The sequence below is a fragment of the Prinia subflava genome, chromosome 2 (genome assembly GCF_021018805.1).
Source record: "Prinia subflava isolate CZ2003 ecotype Zambia chromosome 2, Cam_Psub_1.2, whole genome shotgun sequence".
NCBI lineage: Eukaryota > Metazoa > Chordata > Aves > Passeriformes > Cisticolidae > Prinia > Prinia subflava.
The window spans coordinates 105,384,282-105,409,120 of record NC_086248.1 but is presented as its reverse complement, the minus strand read 5'-3'; the positions used below and the strand labels follow the sequence as shown (position 1 = coordinate 105,409,120).

Genomic DNA, 24,839 nt, shown 5'->3' with positions numbered 1-24,839 from the left:
CCCGCAGGTGCTGTGAGGGTGGAAGCAGAGATGCAGGAGATGCAGCCCGTGGGGTGCAGCGGGGCAGTGATGGCGTGCGTTGCCCTTGCTCCACAACTCTCCTGGGGCGCTCCCTGCCCCAGCTGTGCCCTCTGCCCCTGTCTTTGCCGCCGCTGCCGGTGCCAGCTCGGAGGCAGCTCAGCCCGCTGTCCCCGGCCGCGCCGAGGCTGACCCTGCTGCCATCAGGCTCTCCGGCAGCGCCGGGGGCCGTCCGACCCTCTCTTTCCGCAGGGTGTCGGAGCCCAGGACACTGGCGGGGGGACCCGGCGGGGGTGCTGTGTCTCTGGGGGGCTCAGCACGGTCCTGCGGCCGGGGGCGGCCCCGCATCCCTCCCCACAGCGCCCGGCGCTGGGCTGAGGCTGGAGCAAACTCCCTCGCAAGAGCTGTTTGTTGACCACATTCACGTTCAGAGCCCTGAAGCTAAAAGCACTTTACACCATAAAATAAAAGCACTGTCTTTTTTTCTAAAAGGTTACGTCTGGAGGCCACGCTGCTCATACTTCATACAGAAAACTACTGAAAGGGCTATGAAATCCTCTATGATTTACACTCCCTCTCAGTGCATTAGGATATAGATCTACTCGACTCTAAAAATACTGTGTAGTTTCTAACCGACGTGAATATATGTGCATTATTTCAGAAAGTCTGTTAGAAAACTTGTCAACACATTATAAACCATAAACCAGGACTTGGCCATTAAATACAGAGATCAGAGACAAAATGTATACGGCAGGAAGTACCGAGAAAAGTCCCTCCATTCAAAAAAAAGTCTATTAGCTAAAAGTTTACACACAATATAGACCAAAAGGTTTAGAGCGAGCCCGTGGACCGCAATTACAAGGCATAAATGGAATCAGTAGGGGCTTTACAGTCCCCAGCGCAGTTAACTGGGCAGCCAGAAAATAATTTTAATATTGTCATAATTTATTACCCACCGAAAGCCACATCAAGAATTGTAAATACAGTCACTTTGTGTCCACGACTGCTCGTTAAACAGCCTCGTTCCCTTCCCCTAAAAATACAATGAAATAAAAACCCACCTGCATTATTAATCTGCGGTCATGCCGTGTTAAAAATGTCTTCTCACTCCTTTTCTTTCTTGAGGTTTGTTATCTCCCTCCAATCACATGACAATGCGAAGCGCTGTGGGGTGGGGGGGGTACAGGAACGAGGGGGAGCCAGCACTATTGCGATCAAATGCTAATATTAATAATTATCCAGCCAGGATGAAATATTATTTTTAAGGCAGCGAGTTTCCATTTAAATCGAGGCATTTTTACGGTGCTGGAATTACGGGCATGCTGATGGTTAAGAACATCCTCGCTGCCATTCATGAAAGCATCTGTAAAATTAGCTCCTGACTGTAGGTTTTGAGATGCGGTCTGGGAAGTCACCTCTGGAATCTCAAACACGGCACGATAATGAAACAGATTTAGTTGTCACCAAGTGCTTAATTTGCTATGATTTTTAAAAAAGAAAATCAATGAAACGATGCCTGTGGTTGGGAATAAGCACAGGTAGGTGTTCTGATGCAGGTTGGCTTTAGAGAGCGTAATGAATTGTAATTCAGAGGAGTGTTAACTGCGAACCGCAGAACCTTTCAGGGGTAATAAAGTCATTACTTTTTACATTGCAGCCACCTTCAAAAGCTTTATACGTGCCATTAGATATAAATCAAGCCTCATATATATATATCTACATCTCCGGTACAGACACACACGCCCGTATTTCGCGCAGGGACATGTGCACGCCTGACACAGCCAGCCCTGCGAGCGGCGTGAGCCCAGGAGCCGCCGCTGTTGTCACCTGCGGCTGGGTCCCCCCGCCACGTCCCGCATCTGCTCCCGCACCCTGCCCCGGGAGCCGCGGGGCGCATCCCCGTGCCGATGGATAAAGGAGGGAAGCGGGGGCCAGGGGAGGGGGGGCTGAGCGGCGGCGGGCGGAGCCGGAGGGCGGCTGGCGGGAAGCTGAAACCATCCCACGGCGGAGCGGCTCGGCCCCGGCTCCTGACAGCTCCCGGGTACGCGCTCGGGCTCGCCCCGCCAACAGGTCCCCGCCGAGTCCTGGCCCCCGCCGTCCCTTCACTTCGCCGGGCGGCCGCGCCTCTCCCGGCAAAGTCTCCCTTACGGCGGCGGGCAGCTCCTCGTCCCCCCGGGCTCTCGCCCGGCGCTCCGCTCCGGCTGTCCGCAGGCAGGGTTATCCCCTCGCACTCCCTTCGCAGCCGCACTTTGCTCCGCACACCCGTTCGCCTTCAGAGCTTATTTCTACCGAAACCTGATCCCTCCCGGTGCCGGCAGCGTCAACCTCACTCCGAGTCCTCTCGGCGAAGTTGCAGCCGCCGCCGCCGCATCCTCCCAACTCCAGCCACTTCACGGTGCCTCCTGCCGCCTCGCCTCCCCCTCTCTCCCGCCCTCCCCCGTTGCCAGCCCGCTGCCCGCGCCGCCGGCAGCCCCGCGTTTCGCTTCCGTTCAGAGCCCGTGGCTGCGGGCAGGGCCCGGAGCGCCGCCGGGGGAGGAAGGGGGGCTCCGGGACTGGCGGGCGCGAGCAGCCCGCGGGGAGAGCTGCGAGGTCCCGCCGCCCTCCGCTCCCCCCGCGCCCAGCTCCTGCGGCTTCTCCTCCTGTGCCTGCGCTTCCTCGCCCGCCAAACTCCTCTCGCTGCTCCCCCGCCGGCCCGGGGCAAGGGCCGAAGTTTCCCGCGGCCCGGCCCGAGCCCCTGCCGCCCCCCAGCTCCCCGCAGGGCCGCCGCCGCCTTCCCCCGGGGACGGGCCGCAGCTCCCGGGAGGAGGGGACTCAGCGGCTTCGAGGAGGATGGGGGGGAGGGGGGCGAGCGGGGAAGCCGGGAGCCGGATGCCCCCCCCTTGCTTTTTGGGTGGTCTCCGGTCCTACCTGGCTTCCCCCAGCTCCCCCACCTCCTCGGCACAGCCCGCGGCCAGCCTGCCCCGCAGCCCTGTCTGCCCGGCTCTGGCTTCACCGATGCGTTTGCTTTTCCAGCGGGGGTGTGCGTGCGAGAGCTGCCGCTGCCTGCCTGTCTGCTTGCTTTCTCCCGCTCCTTTTCCTCCCTTCTCTCTCCCCGTGTGCGTGTTTAATTTCTCCCCCTCGCCCCTCTCCCGGGTCCCCTCTTGCACCCGCTCCTCTGCGGCCACTCGCGGCTCCGGCCGCCGCCCCCTCCGCCCCCGGCCCCCCGGCTCCATTCGGCAGCGTGCGCCGGGCGGCCGGTGCACCCCCCCCGCCGCGCCCCCTCCCCTCTCCCCCCTGCGATCACTGTCCATTGGCTTGTCCTGCTCTCTTTTTCATGTCCAGCCCCTGATGAGTGTCCATTGGTGTTGCCTTCGCCTTCCCTCCTCCCCTCTCCCCGGCTTGCCCTGCCCATGTTTTGTATGTCTCTGTCCATCCAGGCTCCTGACGTTCAAGTTCGCAGGGACGTCACGTCCGCACTTGAACTTGCAGCTCAGGGGGGCTTTTGCCATTTTTTTCATCTCTCTCTCTCCTTCTCTCTCTCCCTCTCTCTCTCTCCCTCTCCCTCTCTCTCTTTTTTTTCCCTTGCAGAAAAAAAAAAAAAAAAAAAAAAAAAAAAAAGCCATGACTGCTATCCCACAATTCATCTTCCCTGCGCCATCTTTGTATTATTTCTAATTTATTTTGGATGTCAAAAGACATTGATGAAGATATTTTCTCTGGAGTCTCCTTCCTCTCTAACCCGTCTCTCCCGATGTGAACCGAGCGACTCACAAGCCACCGAAGCCACCAACCCACCATGTCGCGCCGCAAGCAAGGCAAACCCCAGCACTTAAGCAAACGGGAATTTTCACGTAAGTAACCCGGAGAGCAATTTATTTAATTTCCCCTTCACGGATTTAATTTTTAATTTGAGCGAGAGCAGGGAAAAAAAAATTAAAAAGTGAGAGCGAGTGAGCGAATCGGGGAAAAAATTAACTCAGCGCCGGCTTGGGATTCTCAGCATTCCGGTTCATTTCTCCCTCTCTAATTTAATCACCTTGATGACTTTTCTTCTCTTTCTGCCCGTGCCCCTCGCCCGCCGGCGCGCACTCCGCTGCCCCGCTCCGCGCTCGCCTCTCGCTCTCCGCGCTCTTTGGCGGCAAGAACGGCAGCTCTCGCCCGGCACCGGGAGAGGCGCGGGCGAGGTGCGGGGCTGCCGGGGGTACAACCGGCCGAAAGTGGGAGGAAATTCCTGCGGGAGCGGCGGGCTGGACACCGGACACCGCGGTGGCCGGGCGGGCGGGATGTACGGGCGAGTGGAGTGCGGAGAAGGTCCGGCGGCCGGAGCCCCCGGGCTGCCGGCATGCTCGCCCCCTCGCCCCGCGGCGCCCTCCCGGGGGGGGGGGGGGGGCACAGCCGAGCCGGGCCGCCTCCCTTTTGTTTCCGCCGCGGGGTGCGGGGTGGCCGTCCCGCCACCCCCCGCTCCCCGCCGCCCCGGGCCGGCGCCGTGCGGGGCTCCGCCGCCCCGACCTCGCCCCGCGCCCGCCCCGCCGCCGCTCCGGCTGGGGCTGGGGCGGGGGATGGCACCGGGCGGCGAGGGAGCCGAGCCGAGCCGCGCCGCGCCGGCTGCGATTCCCTCCTCGCCCTCGCCTCGCGTTCTCCCGCTCGCTTACTATTTTTTGGAAGATTTTCAAAAAAAAAAAAAAAAAGTGGAAGTGGATTTTGATTGGGAAAAATCTCGTGTCTGAATGTTTACAAGCACCGCGTGTGCGGGGAGCCTCCTGCCAACAAACACAGGCGAGAGCGAGCCCGGGCTGAGCACACACGCGCGCACACACACACGCACACACACACTCGCACCCTCACACCCGCGAACGGCCCCTTTCTCGCCGCCGCATTTCAACCCCAAACCAAATCCGCTCTCCCCGGCAGAGAATAAACAAACCCCGAGCCCCACCACACCGTTCGCAACAAAAACTCTCCGGCTCCCTCCGTCCCTCCCTCCAGCCGCCACCACACACACCAGGGCTAGATGCAAGATAAGCGGGAGCGCTCTTTGCACAACAAAAGGCAACTGGAGCTGGAAAGGTTTGGGGCGAGGGGGGTGGGAAGGGAGAAAAAAAAAAAATCCCCTTTTCCTCGGGGTGAGCCTGGGGAAAGGGGAAATGCCGCATGCTTTTCCTCACTCCTTTTCCACCCTTTTCTTTATTTCTTCCTTTCTCTCCCAGTACTCCCGGCGGGTTTTGTTCCCTCCCAGGGATGGCAGAAAACCCAGGGCCATTTCTTCCTGCCAACCATTCTCGACTCCCTCGACCCTTCTCAAAACCCCCAAACTTTCCGCCGCGATTTCTCTTCCCCCACGGCCGCCCAGACATTGCATCCCGGTTCGCACATGGGCCGAAGGAAGCAGTGCTGGCCCTTTGCAGGCGGCCGCTCCGCCGCGGGCAGGGCCGGCCGCTGGCTTTGGCTGCCCAAAGTTTGCCCTAAAACCCGGGGGGTATCGGGGGCTCAGCCCCTCCCCCTGCCCCCTGTGGTTTCTCCGCTCTTTTCCCCGCTACTTTTTGGTTTTGTTTTTTTCTTTTAATTCATTGCCTGTATGGGGATGGGGTGCAGCGTCACTGGCTTATGGGGATGGCCCCCCTTGAAAATGGGGTACGGGGGGGTGCTGTTCCCGGGAAGCCGTGGAATTGTGCGGGGAACGGGGATCACGGCGGGACCGGAGGGAGTAAGGGGCTCCGAGCGGGCCCCCGGCGCAGCGGCGACGGGCGGGATCCCCGCGGCTGCGGCTCGCCGAGGAACCCGCGGGCCGGCGCGGAGTGCCCGCACGTGCGGGGCGGGAGCGGCGGCCGGGACGGGCCCGGGGCTCCCTCCGGCGAGAGCCGCCCCGGCCGTGGGGAGGAGGGGTGTGGGTGGGCCGGGAGTGGGGGGGGAAAGGGAGGCCGGGCCGGGGGAGCGGCGCGCCGGGGATGCGGCGGCGGGGCCGGGGCCGGGGCGGCAGAGGCGGCGGGCGGGCTCCGTGCCCGCTTCGGTCGCTAGGAGGCACAGCGAGATCAAACAACCGGGCAGCCCCGCGAACTTGAACCTGGCCGGCTCCTCCGCTGCCTCCCGGCCGGCGGGAGGGGGAGGGCGCCCAGCTCCCTCCCCTCCACCCCCCCACGCCCCCCCTCCCTCTTCTTCTTTGTTCTTAATTTTGCGCGGAGTTTGCTTGCTCCAGGAGGCAGCGGGGGATGCTCGCCTTCCCCCTCCCCGGGTTTCCCCTCCCTCCCCATAACGTGTTGGCGGTTCCCATTGTACCCCCAAGTCTCCCTTTCCTTGCACCGCCCGATCCGAAGACACAAACTTGGGATTAAACGACCCTTCTCCATCCTTCCCACGGTACGCTGCGGGGAAATGCCCCGGCAGCGCATCCGCATTGCCCCGCGGGCATTTCTCCTCACCGTACAGTGGCACCCCCCTCCCCGCCCCATCACTCCCAGTACCTCCTTTCTCCCGGCACTCCAAAATCCATCCCGCTTTTGCCGGTGCGGTTGTTTTGGTGGTTGGAAACAGGGAGAAGAAGGGGGGAGTAAGAGGGCGAAGGGGGAAAGCTGAAAGACATGTTGGTGGAAGGGCAATTTGCATGAAAAATAGAGACGGATGATTAGGGACCCAGGCAGGGAATTTTGATTGCCCCAGAATTAAAAGATGCATCCTGCAAATCGGAGGCAAGACCAGGTGAATTGTATTGTGGTGTTTTCTTTGTAATCCCGGTATTTTATATTATGTTCTAAAAGTAGCAGTAATAATAAAAACCATATTTTTTTTGCTGGCTCTGCCTCCATCAGGAGCCAAATGTTTTGCGGCGAACATAGTGCCAGCCGTATTTTATACATTAGTATATAATTCTTGTTAATTAGCAATAATTTACGTTAAGAGCATAGAAAATGTTGAGGTTACAGGTTTTATATCTGTACATTTGATCATCTTGTTATTTTCAAGAACTTTGCCTCCTATAAAATTAATTAGGTGAAATGTGGAGGTGTAATCAGCAACCTCTGAATTACCACTTCATTTCCTGGTTTTGATTGTAAATCAGCCCAGTCTGTACAGACTTTTAGCAAAGTCTATTTTTGTTCTGTGCCACTTTTAACTGTCTGCTGTTGAAGCAGCGGGTTACCTTCCCCTGCTAAATAATAGTGACAGCGTCAGAAAGGAATCAGGCCGCGGGAAAACATTATAATTGAGTAATGATTATGCAGAGCGCCTCGCTAAGCCAGTTGTAAGGGGAACACGGGTGGTTTTGTGTCTTTTTGCTGCGAGAGTCGATGAGCTCGAAGTTAGATTCGCAAAATACCTTTGTCTGCGGCGTGCAGCGAGCTACCGGTGGAATTAGTCCTGCAATAATTTACTCCCTCGGTCCGAACGCAAGGAACGGCTTGGGGAGAAAAACGCCGTGCCCGGCAATCCCGCAGAAACACCCTGCTCCTGTGCCGGCTTCCCGGGGAGCGTGAGACGCACGTTGTGCCTCCTCTCCCGTCGGTCTGTAAGTTTAGAAGAAAGCCCCAGCGATTAAGACATTGTTTTTATTAATACGAATGTAACCTTCATATTCCTGTGGTTGACCTTATGTTAAATTAGAAGTAGTACTAGAGGCAAGAAATGATGGACTGGATCCCTGTGTCCTAGTTGGAGCTGAGGTACGGCGAGGTAGTGTGCTCTTTCAATATTATTTTACGCAGCACAACTGGGAGCTACTCCAGATCTTCCTCCTCAATATTCAGCCTAGGTAGGGTTGAAATAAATTTAACCTGAGTTCACTGGATTTTTGCACTTTATCAAAATCAGTTCCAATATTGTGCAGTCAAATTAAAATCTATTTTTTGATTCTCTGTGGCTTTAAGTTCATTAAATGTGAAATTGGCAGCCAGCTAAAGAAGGTCAGGCTGATTAACTGTTTAGGACTTGTATTCTGTCTTACTTGCGTTACCTGGCAGTGTTTTGAGGTGGGTTGTATTTGTAGTACCCTCTCCTCCTGCTCGCTGCTGTTAGTGTGCGTGTTGTGTTGCGCAGACAGAGGAACACCAACACGCTGCCGGTATTTATTTTTTTTCCCCTCGTGCAAGGCAGTGGTGATGGAGACAGCACAGAGATTGCCAAGGTATTTCTCTGCAAATCTAACATAAAAAAAAAAAAAAGCCAACAGAAAAGAGAGCCGAGTCTGCCTCGTTAAAGCATCCACTGACGATTCTGTGAGCAGAAATAGCCTCATAATGAAGCTTTTTGGAGCTCATTCAGAAAATTTGTCAACTTTGACAACATTAGGCAAGGTATTTTGAGTTTAAAGAAGGCGCTTCTCACTGTTGCGAGGAAATGTGGCAGTTGCTTGGCCAGGCTGATTTCTAGACGCTGAAGGCCACCAGTACTAACATGTTCAAGATAATTTAGGCATTCCCTTATTTCAGGATTAAAACATGCAAAATGACTGATTGCCTTATTTCCTTAGTGTGCTAAGAAATATCCCATCCAGCTAATATCTCTGAGTGGACTTGGTGATGAATTTGCTGCTTATTTGGATCCTGAGGAGTAGCTCAAAAGTGAGAGGTGCCTCCCCCTGCCCCGCAGGCATTTCTGCTGCACTTGCTTTTTATCATTTCAGTTTTCTGCCTTATTTATTTATTTATTTTCATCATACCCTCCCCCTATCTCCCCGTGTATAACTACTGCCTTTAGGTTTTTTTTTCTTTTAAAATTGGAAGCCGCAAATGGGCCGATGGGGACAGTGACACAAATCCATGCGTTTACGTCTGCACGTGAGTTCTGAGGGCTGGATGTGTCCTGGGTGTGTGTGCCCATGCAGGCTGGCTCTCCCCCTCTTCTTTTTTACACACATGCACATGTTACCTGCAGAGGCTGTACAGGGAATGTGCAGTGTCTGTGTGTATTGAAACACCTTCTGTCTACGCTGTATTTCTGAATTTGAGAAAGTGGGTCTGGCTGAAAGATACACACCCATGTGTGTGAGAGTCTGTGCTGTGCTTTTAGCCTTGAATCCATGTACATAAATAATACATTCGGCAATAAAACACCATATTCCCTTCTTGTCGTAGTACCACAAGAGTTTCGCAGTGTATTCTTTCAGCCTATCCATTTAATTTAGCACCGAATTGTTCAAGGAGTCAGAAATGTGCCCTCGTGTAGGAACACGGAGATAGTTGCGGTGCTCGCCCTCTGAGTTCTGCACACTACAGCTGCTCCTGCAAAATCTCTTCCCTATAACTGATGAATCCCTGTCCTCGGTGCCGTGCTGACAGCCGTGTTGCAGGGGTTTGGCGGGGGGGGAGCAGGCAGACTCCAGAGCAGGGTGTAATATTCATAAAGAGGGGGCTCAGCGCGTTCCTCCCCCCACGCCCGGTGCCTTTCTGAGAGCTCTAACCATTCTCCTTTTGTTTCTCAAACTGCAGCCGAACCTCTTGAAGCCATTCTCACTGATGACGAACCTGAACATGGCACATTGGGAGCTCCGGAAGGGGACCACGACCTCCTCACTTGTGGCCAGTGTCAGATGAACTTTCCGTTGGGGGACATTCTTATTTTTATTGAGCACAAACGGAAACAATGCAATGGCAGTCTCTGCCTAGAGAAGGCTGTGGATAAGCCACCTTCACCCTCACCAAGTGAGCTGAAAAAAGCATCCAATCCTGTGGAGGTTGGCATCCAGGTTACGCCAGAGGATGACGATTGTTTATCAACGTCATCTAGAGGAATTTGCCCTAAACAGGAACATATAGCAGGTAAATTAAAGCAAGGAGAAGTGTTTGTGAGTTTATTTCTGTTTCAGTTGCAACGTAGCATGTTGGCAGTCGTGCACTGCCGTGTCTGTGTGTTCTGCTCGCCGTGATGGCCGGGGTGTCCATGCCTTCCTGCCTCGGGTTAGTGGTGTTTCCCGGTGCCTGCGCAGTGGCAGGAGCAACAGGCACACGCTGTGCCAGCCGGTGTTTCTGGCTGTATTGTTTGAGGCCACTCTCGTGATTTGCCTGCATTGTAGTCACCGTCTCCCGGTGTCTCGCCTGCCAGAGCGCTGTGGGAGGAGGGTTCCGAGGCTGCCGCGAGAAAGCGAGGAGCTTTTGAGTCTTTGGCAAAGTCAGGAATGAAAGAGTTAACCGAGCATCCGCCAGGCTTGGTTCCATATTGGCTGTCAGCGTATGGACTGTAATTAAACACAGCCCCATGGCAAAGTGACACCACCGACCTTGACTTTAAGATGCCATTTTCGACTGGCCAGGCCAGAGTAGAGAGGGCAGTTGCTGAAGCGCACAGACATGCTTATTCGAAAAGTTTAAGGGCATGTTGGAAATTTCAAAAGGTTGGTTTGACAGGAAAGGCTGCTCTCTGCAGCCTGCCTCCTCAGCCAAATGATAAATGCTTCGCTGTGCTCTCTCTTGTCTCTGATGTGGTTTTGACAGATGTATCTTGATTTTGTTTGCGGTTTACACAACCACATGTCAGGCGTACAAATGTCCAAGGCAGAGTTCTGTTTTGTGCAACAAACAATATGAAATGTAATTTAAAAAATGAAAAAAGGGTAAATAATTCCTTTTCATAGCATTTTTTTTTAAATCAGAAAGCCATCGGCCATGCAGATATTTTCACAAATGAGGTTAAAAAAATAAAAGTGTACCACAGGAAAGGAAATCCCAGAGCCCTGGGAGTGTAACAAGGCATGGTCTGCTTCTAAAACCCTACTAGTAAACAAAAGTACTGCCCATTTGCAGCAAGCGTTTCACATCACTTCAAACCACACCAATGCTGCCAGTTGAAAAAGGTGAGACTCCAGCCTATCAACCCCAACAAATGCCTGAACCAGTTTCAAATGCCCCCTCCAGTGATGTTTGGGCTGTGGCACTGCTGGTACCGCTCTTCAGGGAGCCTACAGGACCGCTTGGGGTTGTCGGAGGCGCGGTACATCATCACATGATGTGCTGGAGCTTGTCTTGGGCTTGCTTGGCCACAAAGTTAAACCATAATAGGGCAGTAGGTGCTGGGAGGTTCAGCGAGATCCTCCCGCAGCCTTCCCTGGCCTCCAAGCCGGCCGCCAAACTGTGCTGGAGAGCTGCAGGTTTGGAGGTTTTGTGGTGGCAGCAGATCCGTATCGGTGCACGGGTGTCTGCCTGCGCACGTGCCTGTGCAGAGCCGTGTGTGTGCACATGCAGACGTCATGTGAACAAGTATGTGCTGTTTCTGCAGAGTAATGGTTCTTTCCTTGAAACGCAAATATCTCTACATTTAAGAGGAAACACAGGCTCAGCTACTGCTAAACTACATTTTGAATGAGACTTAAACCCCCCAATGATTCCCCGTATTGCTCTTCCCAGACATGGATGTTAAAGGTGAGGTTTCTTTCCCAGCGTGGTAGAGGGCAGTGCCCATTTCCATGTGCTGCCTGCGATCTGACGGAAAGCGAGCAGAAGTGTAGGGCATGATTAATGAAGCAGGAACCTGGCAGAAGGGATTTGTAGTCTTCCAAGCTCTGGAGCCATACTAAATCACCAAATATGGAGGAGCGGCGGTATGATGTAACGCTGTATTTACGTACGGCGCCGCTCCGCTCAAAAGACAAAACACAGTATCTGTCAAGCAAGAATTAAACATGCTGTCATCCCCGTGGTCCCAGATAGGTCCCTGGGCTGGAGAGATGGCCACGCCGAGGAGTTCTGCGTGAGGGGAACTCCTCTGCTGAGCGTTTTGCCCTGGCACTCACTTGGCGCAGGAGGCTCAGTGAGCCAAGTCTCGCTTTCGCGTGGTTCAGGTGATGCGAAGCGAGGAGGATCTGGGCTCGCATGCCGTCATGGGGCCGTTAACTCAGAAAGGGCCGTGGTTTTCACAGACTGTAAATGCTTCGGTGAGTGGAGGCGGTGGCTGAGGACAGGGACACAATGGCAGGGCCTGATCCTGCTCGCTTGGACGTGTTGGTGGGCTTGACTGGGAGCAGGCTTGGTGGGTGCCATGCAGGAGGGTCCACAGAGCAAGCTGGGAGTGTGTCCTGAGCAGAGATGGAGTTGTGGTTTTCAGGACTCTTTTTCCCCAAGGTTTCTGGCTGTGGTTCCCAGCCATGCCTATACCGATGGGAAATCTGAGAATGCAGGTTCTCTGCACCTCCCTGGCTGGGCTGTATCTGAGCAACACTGGGATCCCTTGGTTCTTCCTGTTGGTTGGAAATGCAGCCTGGCTTTGGGAAAGGGAGAAGGTGCACCAGGAGTTATGGGGTCTTGAATTGTTCCTCCCCTTTGTGTTTTCATCTCCTTTTTCAGTTAGATGAATTCAGCTTCCTCCTGTCACAAAGAAGTGTGGTGATAGCTGGAGTGACCCATTGCTCGTAGCCTGTAGTTTGAGGAGTCCAGCAGTAAAATTTCCAGTGAAGGTCTTGGAGCCTGAACTGTGAAGTTCAGGCTTCAGGAAGGCCCCTGCAAAGAACCTCAAACTGTTCCAATTCAGCTATTTATATCTGATTTCTGTGCAAGAATGCAAGATTGGAGTGTGTAATTAAGGGGGGGGGGGAATAGAGGCTGCCTTTGGAAAAATACACAGAAGTTAGAGAAGTGATTCTTTCTGCTAAGAGCGTATAAAATACATATATTGTAGCCATACAAAAATGTTCCCAATTAGTTGTAAGGCTGGAAGAGGTATTCCAGGTTAGCCCTGGATACAGAGGTGCTGTGGGAGCTTTGGGTGCAGTTTTTTCTCTGCCTGCAGTTTTGTAATCAGTAAGTTGGGGTGTTACACTAAAAGAGAATCTTAAGTAATGGTTAAAGATCTACAGGCAAGGAAGGAGGCATCGACTCATTCAAATGCAGGGAGAAATGATGTCTGTTTTAACTGTCCTTAAGCTGCTCTTTATCTTGCCGTTTTCCAGAGACAGGGGTGAGGACAGGAGCTTGTATGTATGTGTGCAACCTGTGCAGCAGCCGTGGGATCTGTATAGGTGCAGGCATGTCTCCATACCTGGCTCTTCCATGTGGGTGTCTGCACAGCTCTGCCTTGCTATAAAATTTTGAGTGATGCTGATCCAGCACTGGAGCTGAAATGCCATAAATTTAGCTGAAAATTAATAGGATATGTTGTGTGGGTCCAACGAGGCAGCTTTCATCAATATGTATGTCAAAGCCTCACCACCAGATACCGGCAGCCCGTGATTTGCAGTGAGGGCGACGGCAGGGCTTTAGTTATCCGCTCTCGCATTTTACAATAGGGGGAAATATTAACTGAAGTATCTGGAGATCAGTGAATGTAAAATTGCTATTCACTTATTGAAAAGGCCGAGGAAATGTTTATCGCCTGCCCGTGTCAGGTTTTGGCGGTTTGTTTGTTGAATGTATAAATCCGAGGGAATTAATGAAAGGTTGGGATTTGGGTGAAGGAGGATCTTAAATGTTACTTGGACGCAGTTGGGGGAACACCTAGGAGTGCTGCTGCGAATTCCCCTGTATAATGCCGAGTGTGGATCCGTGGATGCTCTATTTACTGTACAAAGAGGGGAGGAGGAGGGGAGGTCATTTTTACTGCTCGAATCCTATATTCTCAAGCTGCTTGTGACATTCAAATAAAACACGTGGGAAAATAATGTAAGAAATTCCTCTGTCTGCTGCAGTTGGGGGAAGGTGAACGTCTGTTGGTGCTAAATTCCAGAGCGAGTATATTTGATTATTACAGTTCTCGGGAGGTAATGTCTTTAAGCAGAAATTTTCTTTGGCTGTTATTATTAGTTGCCATTGTAATTCTGTAGGTTGTGATTGTCAGTTCCTTGTTTTGTTTTGTTCTGGAGACAAAAAAATACTGCTGTCTGCACTGAATAGTTAGCATTGCATCTGGACAATATGATGAAAGCTTAAAGATAGAGGAGGGGAAGAAGGAATATCGGAAGATTTTGAAGTCAAATTCTGCCTGCTTTCCCCATACAAAGAAACAGAGAGTGCAGGCTGGGGAAAATATTGGAGGCAGGAAAAATAGTGAGGGTGCTGCCCAAAGGCTCCCGCTCCCGAGATTTGGAGCGCTGCGTACAAGCTGTATTTGTAAATAAGACAGAGAAAGGTTGTGAACTGGCAGCTTGGCTGTTTTGTCAAAGTACAATGTCAGAGAAACTCTTTCTAAGACAAATTGTAAATAGAAGTGTCACGATGATTGCATGATTGAGCTCTAGAAGTGTCTTGCAATTGTTGGCATTGTCAGAAGACTTTTGAAAGCTTAATTAAAGGCGGTGGCCTGTGCGGCTGTGAAATTTACTTCTGGGGGGGAGGGAATGTAAAAAATGTAGGGGATCAAAAAGTTGCTGTAATGCTGCTTGTGCAGGGATACAGGGAAGAGTCAATAGTTTTCCTGCTTCCCCTGTTGCCTTTTATAAATAATGTTTTTTGAAGAAGCAAGCACGTGACACCAATATCATCCTTTGTATGAGGTAAAGATTGTGTTAGTTTTCCTATTCCCTGCTGTTCCAGACAGTTAATGTAAAAATGGCTTTACTGGAAACACAAATAGGAGTTCACTTGAAGCACAGACGCAGCGTAGAAAGTTTTCATCTGCCTCTGCCTTCCAGGGGAGCATCACAGTGTTGTGGTGCCCTGAATATTTCTGGTGGTTTTTTTGTTTCCTGCAAATCAGATCTTCTGAAAGGATGAGAAACATATTTTGTGTTCCTTTTCCTATTGCATGGGACACTGAATTGTGGAGCTGTCCACGAGCAGAAGCATCACTTCATCCGAAATGTGAGTGGTTCAAGAGGCAGCCTGGCACACGTAAAGCTCCATATAGATCTTGAAAGGTGCATGTTGGCATCACGTGCAGAAAGCTTTGAAAATCATGCGCGTAATAAATGCAAGGCTCTGCGCGGAGAGTCCCGGCAACAAATGCTGGGCGACGGAAACTGAGGCAGGGAGTAAATTAAACACCTTCTAATTAGCCCGGTGGGAGAAGTAAAGTCTTCCCTAAACATGCCCATAATTTGGTAATGCCTCTTTTAAAGAGGAGGAGGCCTATTAGCATCACCCCGTTTTGTATATGCAACCCTCAGCCCACGAGCTCTTGTTTCATTCAAATAATAAAGACGATTAAAGAGGCTTGCGAGGCACCGTCAGGCAAGGGGAGTGGAGCCTCCAGTTGTTTGCCTGCATGCATCCTCATTACGGAAATTTTTTTGGACAAAATTCCCTTCAAGCCTCGGTCTGTTTTTATAGCCACTAGTACCAGCTTTGTGCAATAAAAGGCATTTAGCATCAAGCTGGACATGGCCTGGCACAGTGCCACTTGTGTTTTGTCGTGTGTTTTTTTTGTTTGTTTCTTTTTTTAACTAATTGTGGAGGATCTCTTGGTACCTCTCTGCTTGTCGTGATTTTGTTCGGGTCATGATGCTGCCTGGGATGTCGCGAGTCCAAGGAAGTTGTCTTCTCCCAGTGGCAGGCATCTGAACACAGCTTCCCTCTGGGAAGGCTCCGTTTTATGTGTCAGCTACTGGGGTACTGCACAAGTCCATAGAACATGTCAAGTTCATGTGCTTCAATACATTAAGACTTACATATATATGTGTGTGTGTGTGTGTGTTCATCCTGGTGGCATAGCCCTAAAATTAACCATTGGGTGGATTTTTGTTTTGTTTTTCCCTTGGGCTAATGAACAAATACTCGTCTCACTGTGTACATAGACAGTAGCTCCAGCTTGGCGCCTGGTGACGTCGGGCATAGCAGGTTTGGGCCCATGTAGGTAAAAACCAGTCCATGGATTGCTGTGATTTATGGCACACTTTTAAGAATAACAGGCACCTTAATGGACTCACAAACCACCCAAGCAGTTGGGATGATCTGATAATGAATTTCCATGGAACACAGTTTGCTCTGGAGGGCGAACCATCATGGGTGTGCTTTGCTCTGCCAGATGTGAATCAAATTCTTGCAGGAACTGGACCAGTGGCTGTGGACCCCTATGGATGAGCAGACCAAGTGCTCACATTATTCAAACCTTCCTGCATTAATGCCAAACACATTTTAAAGCCCATAAACATCCTCCCCATCTCTAATCAGGTTTAGTATGCAACACATCCCGCACGGGGTTCAGCCGGTTTGTTTTCCAACCTTTATTGGCCAGCTGCACTCGCTGTGCATCTTTAAAATATTTCAGTGAGGCTTTTTTTGCTCTTCTATCACCAAGGCTGGTAACTTGGTGGCTCATTCTTCATTCGGAGGTGGCATTGCCTGGGGTTGGCAAGGGAAAGGTTTGCGGTGTGGGGTGTGGCAAGGTCAGCCCCGATCCCAGCAGGGAATTTGTGTTCTTCATTTGCCTTTACAATCGGAGCACAGCTACTGTACCTCGGAGCAGCTCTCAGGTGTGAGCTCAGATGGGTGCATGTAAATGTCCTGTCAGATGCAACACAGGAATATTAATGTTTCCTCAGCACCACGCTATAATAAAGCTGTACACAGCCAGCTTAATATGCAGCTGGGCTGGGGAATTGTATAAAACTTCGATAGCCCAGTGTGAATGACAGCAGTGGAAAAAAATATTCAATATGCCACAGTTTGCATTCTTGTTTGCCTTTGATCTAAAGCAAAATGAAAACATCCTCTTCTTTCCCTCCTCGTTCTGAATAGGTGTCCTTCTTCTGCAAAATTGAATAGTAAGTAATAAAAGAAGACAAAGTACGGGGCACGGTGCAGAATTATTTGAAGCACATTAACTTCAGCCCGCTGGGGGATGTAATTTTTTCAAGTATTAGCAAACATTTATTTTTTTATACTTGGGATTGTTGGCATTGCGTTTTATTCTTTTTTTAGCATCTGGGTCTGGTTGCAACAAAGAAAACACAGCCACCACAAACAGAGGCTGGAGCAGCTTTTGCCCCCTTGCTTGGGCATGGCCCAGGCTGTACATGCTCATCACAGAGGTTTCATTTGCATCCTCTTGTGTGTTCGAATCTTCAGCTCCATCCAAAGGTGTCTGTTTTTCAGTGCGGTTGTGTTCGAGGATTTTTAATAATGTGCTCATTTAACTGAATCAACAGCTGTCAGGAGCGGTTGTAGTAAATCCACAAAATGCACAAAGAAAAATACATACGTTCCCTGAAACAAAACACTTGAAACAAATTGGCTGCCAAAAAAAGCTGCTGAATTCTGGGTTTGCAGACAGTGCAGCAAAGTGTTTCTTCTCTCTGCTTCCCCCAGAGACCTCTCCCCACTTGCCTGCTGCAATTCTACTGGAACTTTTTACCTGAACAGGTTGCTGTTAAAAAAAAAACAACCCTCACTTCCCCATCTGTTGGGTACAGAGCTCAGCTACAGCTCAGATTTTTGTGTTTCACACTAAATAGCTGAGACACCAAGAGTGGGACAAGAGCGAAACCCAAATAACTGCATTGCCGGCAAGGCAGGGAGGCTCAGTATCCCTGGGAAATAGCTGTCAGGAGAAGCAGTGCTTCCTCTCTGCCCTTCCAGGTAGGCGTTGTCAGGGTGCTGCACAGGGTGCAGGATTCCCACTGGAGTGGCTGTGCTGGTGGAGGGAGACGCGGGGAGCTTTGGGCAGTCAGAACCGAGGACTTTGTGCTTCCGCCCTCCCCTGCTTTGCCTGAATGCTGAACAATTACACCTACAATTTGATCTTAGCTGCAGATAAAAAAACCTCTGCCTAAATAAACAATGGAATTACAGCTGAGCAACAGAGGCTCAAAGAAGAGCCCTGCCTTTAGTGGTGTTATTATTGTTGTTGTGGATAATAATATTATTATTACTATTGTTATTAGTACTGCTATTACTACAGCTATTACCTTTTTAAAATTACGCATCACAGTTCCTCGTTCCTTTAGGAAGTAAGGAGTTTTATTTTGCATTAATTGCTTGCTTAATTGATTTATCAGGTAGGGAAATATAAAATGCAAAAAAAAAAAAGTGTTATGTTGTATACCCCCCTCCCCAATATTTGCAACAATTAATTTGTCACCCAGAATTACTTTGCTTCAGTGTCACAGCTGGTTTTTTTTTTTCAGACATTGAATGAATCATCTGGGTTTTGCTGCATTTTAACTACTGAGTTTATTTTTTGTGGAGTAAGAGAATAGATAGCGAAACTGTCGTTCTTCAGCCAGGGCATTGCAAGTACGGGAGCATTTACTATGTGAGGGTGGCCAGGGGCTTTCCCCCGCGTTTCTCTATTACCAATGCTGATTTTCACGTTGAAGGAAGAGTTGTTGTGCAATGAGAAACAGTAGTCCGGAAGCCTTGTTCTCTTTGAGGAGCTAGAACACAGTGGGATGCATTTGGAAAAAGAGATAGAGGCTGTATTATTTTGTAATAAACTATAAACTGTCCTATGTTAAATTTGTGTTACGTTAGAAAAAATCAATAAGGAAAAATTAAATTCTGATAAAGATACTCTTGGATCTTAGAAAATAACTGCTGTCCTTTTAACTAAAACATTTGAGGAGCTTCAAAGAGTATGTATTTCTTCTGATCTTAGAGCTGTGTGACTGGTAGCAGGGAAAAAAAAATCTTATTCTACATACAAGTGGATTGCTTAACAAGTCAGCACAGACACATACTTGTTTGTACCATAGAGATAAAAATTCCTGTATAAAAATAATTCAGTTGCTGACAGCAGGCATTGTGCTGGGGCAGCCTCTTTTGTGTTGGCCGGGGGTCAGGGACCACGGTTCCCACTTTCTGCCGGGGGGGAGGCTGTCACAATCGCTTGCTGGAGCCTGGAAATAAGTTAATTGCTTTATTTTAGGGAATGCTCAGAGCCCAGTAGTGTGGTTTTTACGTTTCTGGAAACAGAAAGAAGTGGGGGGGGAAAATGTCCTGATGTGGGGGACATGACTTCAAGGCTGTTTGGGAGACGTGGCCTTCAACAACTTGGCGGCCCGGCAGTAGTTTCTAAACTTTTGTTTTGAATCTAATTCTGATTTATGCTGTCACATCCCATGCTGGTCTTCCCTGGACTATTCTTGTGTGAAGTAATATTGGTGATGCGGGGAATCGCTTAAAACTGGGGACTCGTGGCCACTCCAGGTGTTTGCTGTTGCGGTTGGTGCACGGCACCAGGTCCTGTTATGCCCAATAAATGCTAAAAAAGCGGGGCATTAGCACAGCTCCAGGCATCATCTGTTTTGCTCTGCAGGGGTGCAGGTAGAATGAGCCATGAGGTTGGAGAAGGCTGCTGAAGTGGGAATAGTAATTATTTTAACATTCATCCATCCTTCAAAGTCGGGGTGCCGGGGAGGCAGACAGCGCTTCCATCCCAGCCTCCCCCTGGGATCGCTGGCAGAAGTGTCTCCCTGCTCTGCACCCTTTGGGATGGCTGGATCAGGCCCGGTGGGGCCGGCGGAGAGCGGAGCCAAGTTTGGGAGCGGCCGGCGGCGCTGAGCGGTGCCCCTGCAAACTCGGCTGGCTCGCCAGCTGCAGCTCCGCTCCCCGGGAGCACAGCGACTTTCTCAGTGGCACGCTCCGGTGCCGAGATCTTTTCATCCCTCCCTTTTAAATGCAGCGAGCCCCTAAAATTAATGCTGCTGCACTTTGATGAAAATAATGTTTTTATAATACATTTGCTGTTTACATGGAAGATGTGACTTGAGGGGAAAAAGGCTTTTTTGGAGGGTGGTGGAAATCTTGTTAATCTGCTCTCGGAGAGCGGCGCACAATACTGCCTATGAGCAAGTCTGTGCTGCTTTTGATAAATTACCATGTTTAGAGATAGGTTTGGCTCTTAAGGGCTTAGTTTTCTGAACAAAGTCCATAACAATGTTTTCTGCCTCTGTTTGTCTCCAGCCCCTTTGGCTTGACTCGGAGCCCTGTGTTTAGTTGAAGCTCCGTCTGGAAGATATAACAATTTTGCATTAAAAAAATAAGGAAATCACAGGAAGAAAAACCCTTTTGCTTTTTGGATGAATCTTACTGATAATTTGCTAAAGCTCATTTGAATTTTAAGCACTTCTTTAATCTTCAAAGGCTAAATTGCTTTATGAATATGCATGGTGTGGGCAGACTTTAGTTCATTACCTAGTTGTAAATTCTAATGACCATTAGGTCCTTGCAGTAATTGCGAATTGTTTTGCATTTTTGATTGGCCTATTAACATGTGCATTCGGCACACATCAGGCCAGCCTGTCAGGCTGCTGAAGGAGAAAAAAAAGGTGAAAATTGTTTTATAGCACCAAGATTCTTAGATTTTCAATCTTGGAAAATTGATGATGTAAAAAAATTAAAGCGGTGTTTTTTCTTCTCAAGATTGAAAGTTCACCAAGAGATTTGACATATTTAATTTACATGATGACTTTGCACTCCTTCATTAATGCAATTTGCATATGAAGCTGTTGTTAATCACTTTTGATCATGTTTTGTGTATTAGCTGCCTCAGTGGCTCTTCTCCCTCAGATGCTCCAGTAGAAAGCAGCAAAATGATGCATCTTCTTGCCAAGTTTCCTTTAGTGAATTGAGGAATTAGGAGTCTAACCTTGAGTAATTAAATATGTTCTATCAGTTCTCTTTTAATGTTAAGTACACTTGGTTGGAAGTGTAGAAGGAAATTGTTCCCATTTGGGGGAGACATTCCTTTAAAAAATAATTCTACATTTGTAGATAGAAAAGAATTATTTTCTGTGCTCTGGAGATGCCAGGGCTGGAGGGAGAGGTGGCATCAGGGCAGGATGTGGCGGTGCCTGGACCCTTCTCTGTGTGACCAGCGTTGAAAGCACGTGCCCCAGGCCCCATCCTGTGCTGCCCGTGGGTGCAGAGCTGCTGCTGGCATTGGGGTGGTGGCCCTGCCTTTGGGGGACGCTGCATAAAGGGGAAGGGAGTGCCCTGTTTGTAGGAGCAAATTGTCCTGCAGGCGCTGCTCCTCTTCCACTCCACTCTCCCAGTTGCCTCACGGCAAGGAAGGGTCTTTTTCCCCTGCCTGTCCGGGCAAGACGTTAATCACCCAGCCCTGGGAGGGAAAACTGGGAGCAGCGTGGCTGGAAGCTTGCTCAGCTCTCATAACCTGCCTGGGCATCCATGCCTGGCCAGTGCTTCAGGCCATCTGCCACCCCTCCTGCCTGGCTGGGGCTTGGCGTGGTCGCTGTCCCCTGTCCCTCCCTCCGGCAGCACCACAATTCCTGCTGTGGGATCAGGCCCTTGCCGTTGCTTTGTCCCTTTGGTTGTCCAGCCTCGGTAATTGATGCTCAGCTTTGGTTGGAGAGTTTTATCACTGGGTAAGGAGATGAATCGGAGGGGTGAAACGGATACCCTGATTAAAGGAACTGCTTAATGAAGGAAAATAAACGGAGAGGGAAAAGGACCATTCTGGAAGGAACAGAAGTATAATTTTAACCTCGGAGGAGACCTGCTGCTGCCCTTCCATGACTTCCACCCATACCACGCTAAAAGCGTGGTGCAGTTCAAAGTTGTTAATATTCAGCTGGGAAACAGTATCCAGAACACAAATAAATTATTAAGTGCATGAACTTTTTCAGCAGTAAGATGAACTGATGGGGTCCATCTGCGAGATCCAGGGGCTTTTTATTTGTGTGTGTTGAACGATTCTGCCCTCTCCGACTTCATAGCCTTTGGTCCCTGGCCAAGTGCATGCATAATTGATTCCACACGCGCTATCATTTTCTTGATGTAATTGCTTTAGTAAGATATGTTGAAATCTAATGGATAATTTACTATATGAAAATGACAAAAAAGTAAACGTTCATGTTTTGCGCTGGGCATGGAGAGGAGAGTGCCCAGGTGACCTGCGTTGTGAGGGGAAAACCCACATGGATCATCTCCCACAAGCAAAGATGGAGGTAAATCGCTGGAGAAGTTCAGAGCAAACTCTGGAATTAATTGGAGTTTTACAACACAGGTCAAAGCAAAACAGTGACGTTGTTTGGAAACTTATTTTTTCTAGAGTGATGACTTATTTGCTTTTCTAATTGCTAGAATGTGAACTGAGAAAAAAATTCTCTGCATAAGGCAAGGGAGGAGTATTTTTAGAAATCAGTTGTGTCCTGGACCTGCTGCCCTGTGCTACAGAAGGTCCTGACACTGGTGCCTTGCCTGGTAAAAAGATCTTCTCTTCTGGCTGCTTAAATAATACACCAAATTAAAATCAGTGCATCAAGTTGGGCTGCATATATTTTTAGATATTTCAGAAGTGTATAAATATCAAATCCACCTATAATTCCATCCCCATTCAAAGGAAAATATGCCACTTGAAAATTTGACATCACATTGGTCTTTAAGAAATGATTTGTTAATCTCATTTTCTTTCCCCCTTGCTTCCCAGTCCTGGAATATTTGTATTCCTTTCCGTAATTTTTTAAAATACACTTTTGAGGTGGTGTAGACACAAAAACATTTTCTCATTTGCTTTCCCCCCCCAGCCATGATGTTTTCAATGTACTAAAAGAGGAAAAAATATCCAAGGCAAACCCACGTAACTGTAGCAAAACTGTTTCTGAGCAAGTCATAATAATGAACAACACATGATCTGAAATGTGATCAGCAAACATATACTTATGCCAAGGAATTTTTGCCATTCACATACCAAGGTTCTGTAAATCAGTAAACCGCGGCAGAGGAGCCCCCGGCACGGCAAGGGGAGGAGCAGGAGCAGGAGCAGGAGCAGGAGCAGGAGCAGGAGCAGGAGCAGGAGCAGGATGGGCTGCCCAGCAGAACGGTCTTGTTCGCAGAGCAGGGAATGGGAACAAGTTTTCTCTTCCACCTTTCTCATCTCCCTCGTGATCTGTGCACCAGCCTTTAAAGAGGGAAAGTGCAGCTTGAGCTATTCTCAAAAGTAAAAGCAGGCAAATAAGTAGCAAAGGAATGAAATTTCATCGCAACGTGTTTTATGGGATTTTTTTTTTCCTTCCCCCACCTCCCCATCTTACACAGAACCAAAATGTAAATTACTTTCTGGTCCTAATTGGATTTAATTATTTCTTTAGGAGAGGATGGGTGGGAGGGGGTGGGAATGGCACACAGCTGTCCTAACAAAACAAAGGAGCCAGAAAAGCCTCACTTTCTCCCATGTTGGCTAATAAACGGTGCAGAGGATCTTAGTGCTGGCAAGCAAATGGAGCGCTCTGTAGACCTGGGGAAGGGGTATGCGCTATCAGCAGCCAGGAACATTAGGAAAAGGCCAGGCTGGCTGTTAGGAAGTGCCCTTAAATGGTGATTAGTGGTTTCCTATTAATTTCTGTAACTGCCCTACGTTTTAGAGCACCCAGCCTGGCCCTTCCCTTAACCTAAGCCACGTTGCCCAGATGCCTCAGCCCTGTTGTGAGACCCACGCTTAATACTGGGCTGTGAATCTCTCTGGCACCGCTCACCTGGGAAGCACCAGCTCCCTGTGGCACTGCTGGGAGGGACTGGGAGTGGATTTGGGTGCCCTTCACTCAGTGGGGTGTTCTTTGTGCCCTCCAGCTGGGGTCTCGGGCACTTGGGTGCCAGCATTGCGGTCCGGGTGAGCTGATGCTGCTCTGTGGGTTGGTGGCACATCACGCCCGTGGATCTCCAAGAGCTTTACAAGCTTTAATGAATGTGACCACTAACGTGATTTATAGTGCGATTCATTATTGGTATTGGAGGGACTGTATTCTTATTTTGTCATTTGCTGTTAAAATTAATACACTCCATGCTGGCTATAAAAGTGTATTTGCATTTAATTGCAAGTCAGAATGAATTAGTGGATATGATTTAAACCTGAACTCACTCCCTAAAAAAAACTCTTCAGTGGGGAACGAAAAATCAAGCTCTGTGCTGGATTTGTTTAGTGGACATAGGGATGGAGACAGGAATCAGGGAGAGGAGGAGGCAGGCAGGGGCTTGGCTCTTTTTTTTTTTTTTTTTTTTAATTATTGAGGCTGCTTTCAGCAAAAAATGCCTTTGGCAGGAGGGGCTTAGGCAAAGTGGTCAAGCACATCTGCTCCTGGGAAGGTAGGGAAGAAAAGAGGTTACTAGTAATAGGGCAGCAGCACAAAGGGAAAATTGTACACTGGAAGCATTAGTCTCCTCGGCGGTAGTGTGGCCAGACTGGTTTAGCAGACAGGATGATAGATTGCTTTGTCAAGGGTCCCAGGGTGTGCCCTGAACTTGAAGCACTTTGTTTATCTTGAATAGAAAGGGAAAAGCACAGACATAATCGATGTCTAGTTTTTTAGGAGGGAGGAAGAGGTAGAGGAGGGAGCGAGGGGGTGGCGGCGGGGGGGAGGCCCTGGCTGTGGCTCTCCATTAACAGATGAACTTGGCTGAAGTCCAGAGTTTGATGAGAGAGTGTCACAGCTCTGGAGCCGGCCAGCCTTTTCAATAATTTTCTTTTTTTTAATACCTGCTGACTGTACATCAAATGCTCCCAGGTCTTTTGGCTAAAGGCAAGAAGGGGGGGGAGGGGGGGAGAAGGGAAAAGACACAGCTCCATTTTTCCCTCTGAACCAGTTGAGACCAGTCCCTTGGCCATGCACGCAGGTTCTATCATCTTTCCTGGCTTGCTGTTGGGAAAAAAAAAGAGTTGTCGCCGTGCCAGTAACCTGAGGGCCCAGGACAGAAAAAAAAAAGGGGTTGCTGTTCTGAGAGGCAAACTAAACTCAAGAGTTTGAGAGCAGGAGGGTCATGCTTTTGTCTGGGAGATTTCGGAGATAGCAGGAGTTAAACTGGGGGGTGAAAAGCATCTGCAAGGCAATGCCTGTCTGGCGGGAGAGAGCAAACCCTGGGGGCAGACCCAGTGCAGGTCCACAGCTTGTGCACGACAACACCTTTCTATGGTGGCTCCCACCTGTTCAAATGACTTCATGAGAAACAAAATCAAATTGAGACCCTAGCGCAGACCTGCACTGGGTGTGAAGGTGGCTGAACTTCAGCCTTTATGCAGCCCTCACAGAAGAGCATTGC

The 24,839-nt window shown here is 49.9% G+C and overlaps 1 protein-coding gene across 9 annotated transcripts in view; it reads left to right on the top strand.

Moving 5' to 3' along the window:
• Nucleotides 1-3,380: 3,380 nt before the first annotated feature.
• Nucleotides 3,381-24,839, top strand: part of BCL11A (BCL11 transcription factor A) — a 75,363-nt gene continuing 53,904 nt past the window's right edge. For 4 of the 9 annotated variants that reach the window (XM_063391424.1, XM_063391421.1, XM_063391420.1 and 1 more), the window contains exons 1-2: nt 3,855-5,064; nt 9,417-9,746. In XM_063391424.1, the coding sequence (XP_063247494.1) occupies nt 4,725-5,064; nt 9,417-9,746 (670 nt within the window). In that variant the 5' untranslated portion in view covers nt 3,855-4,724. The other 5 variants (XM_063391428.1, XM_063391426.1, XM_063391423.1 and 2 more) reach the window with 3 other exon arrangements.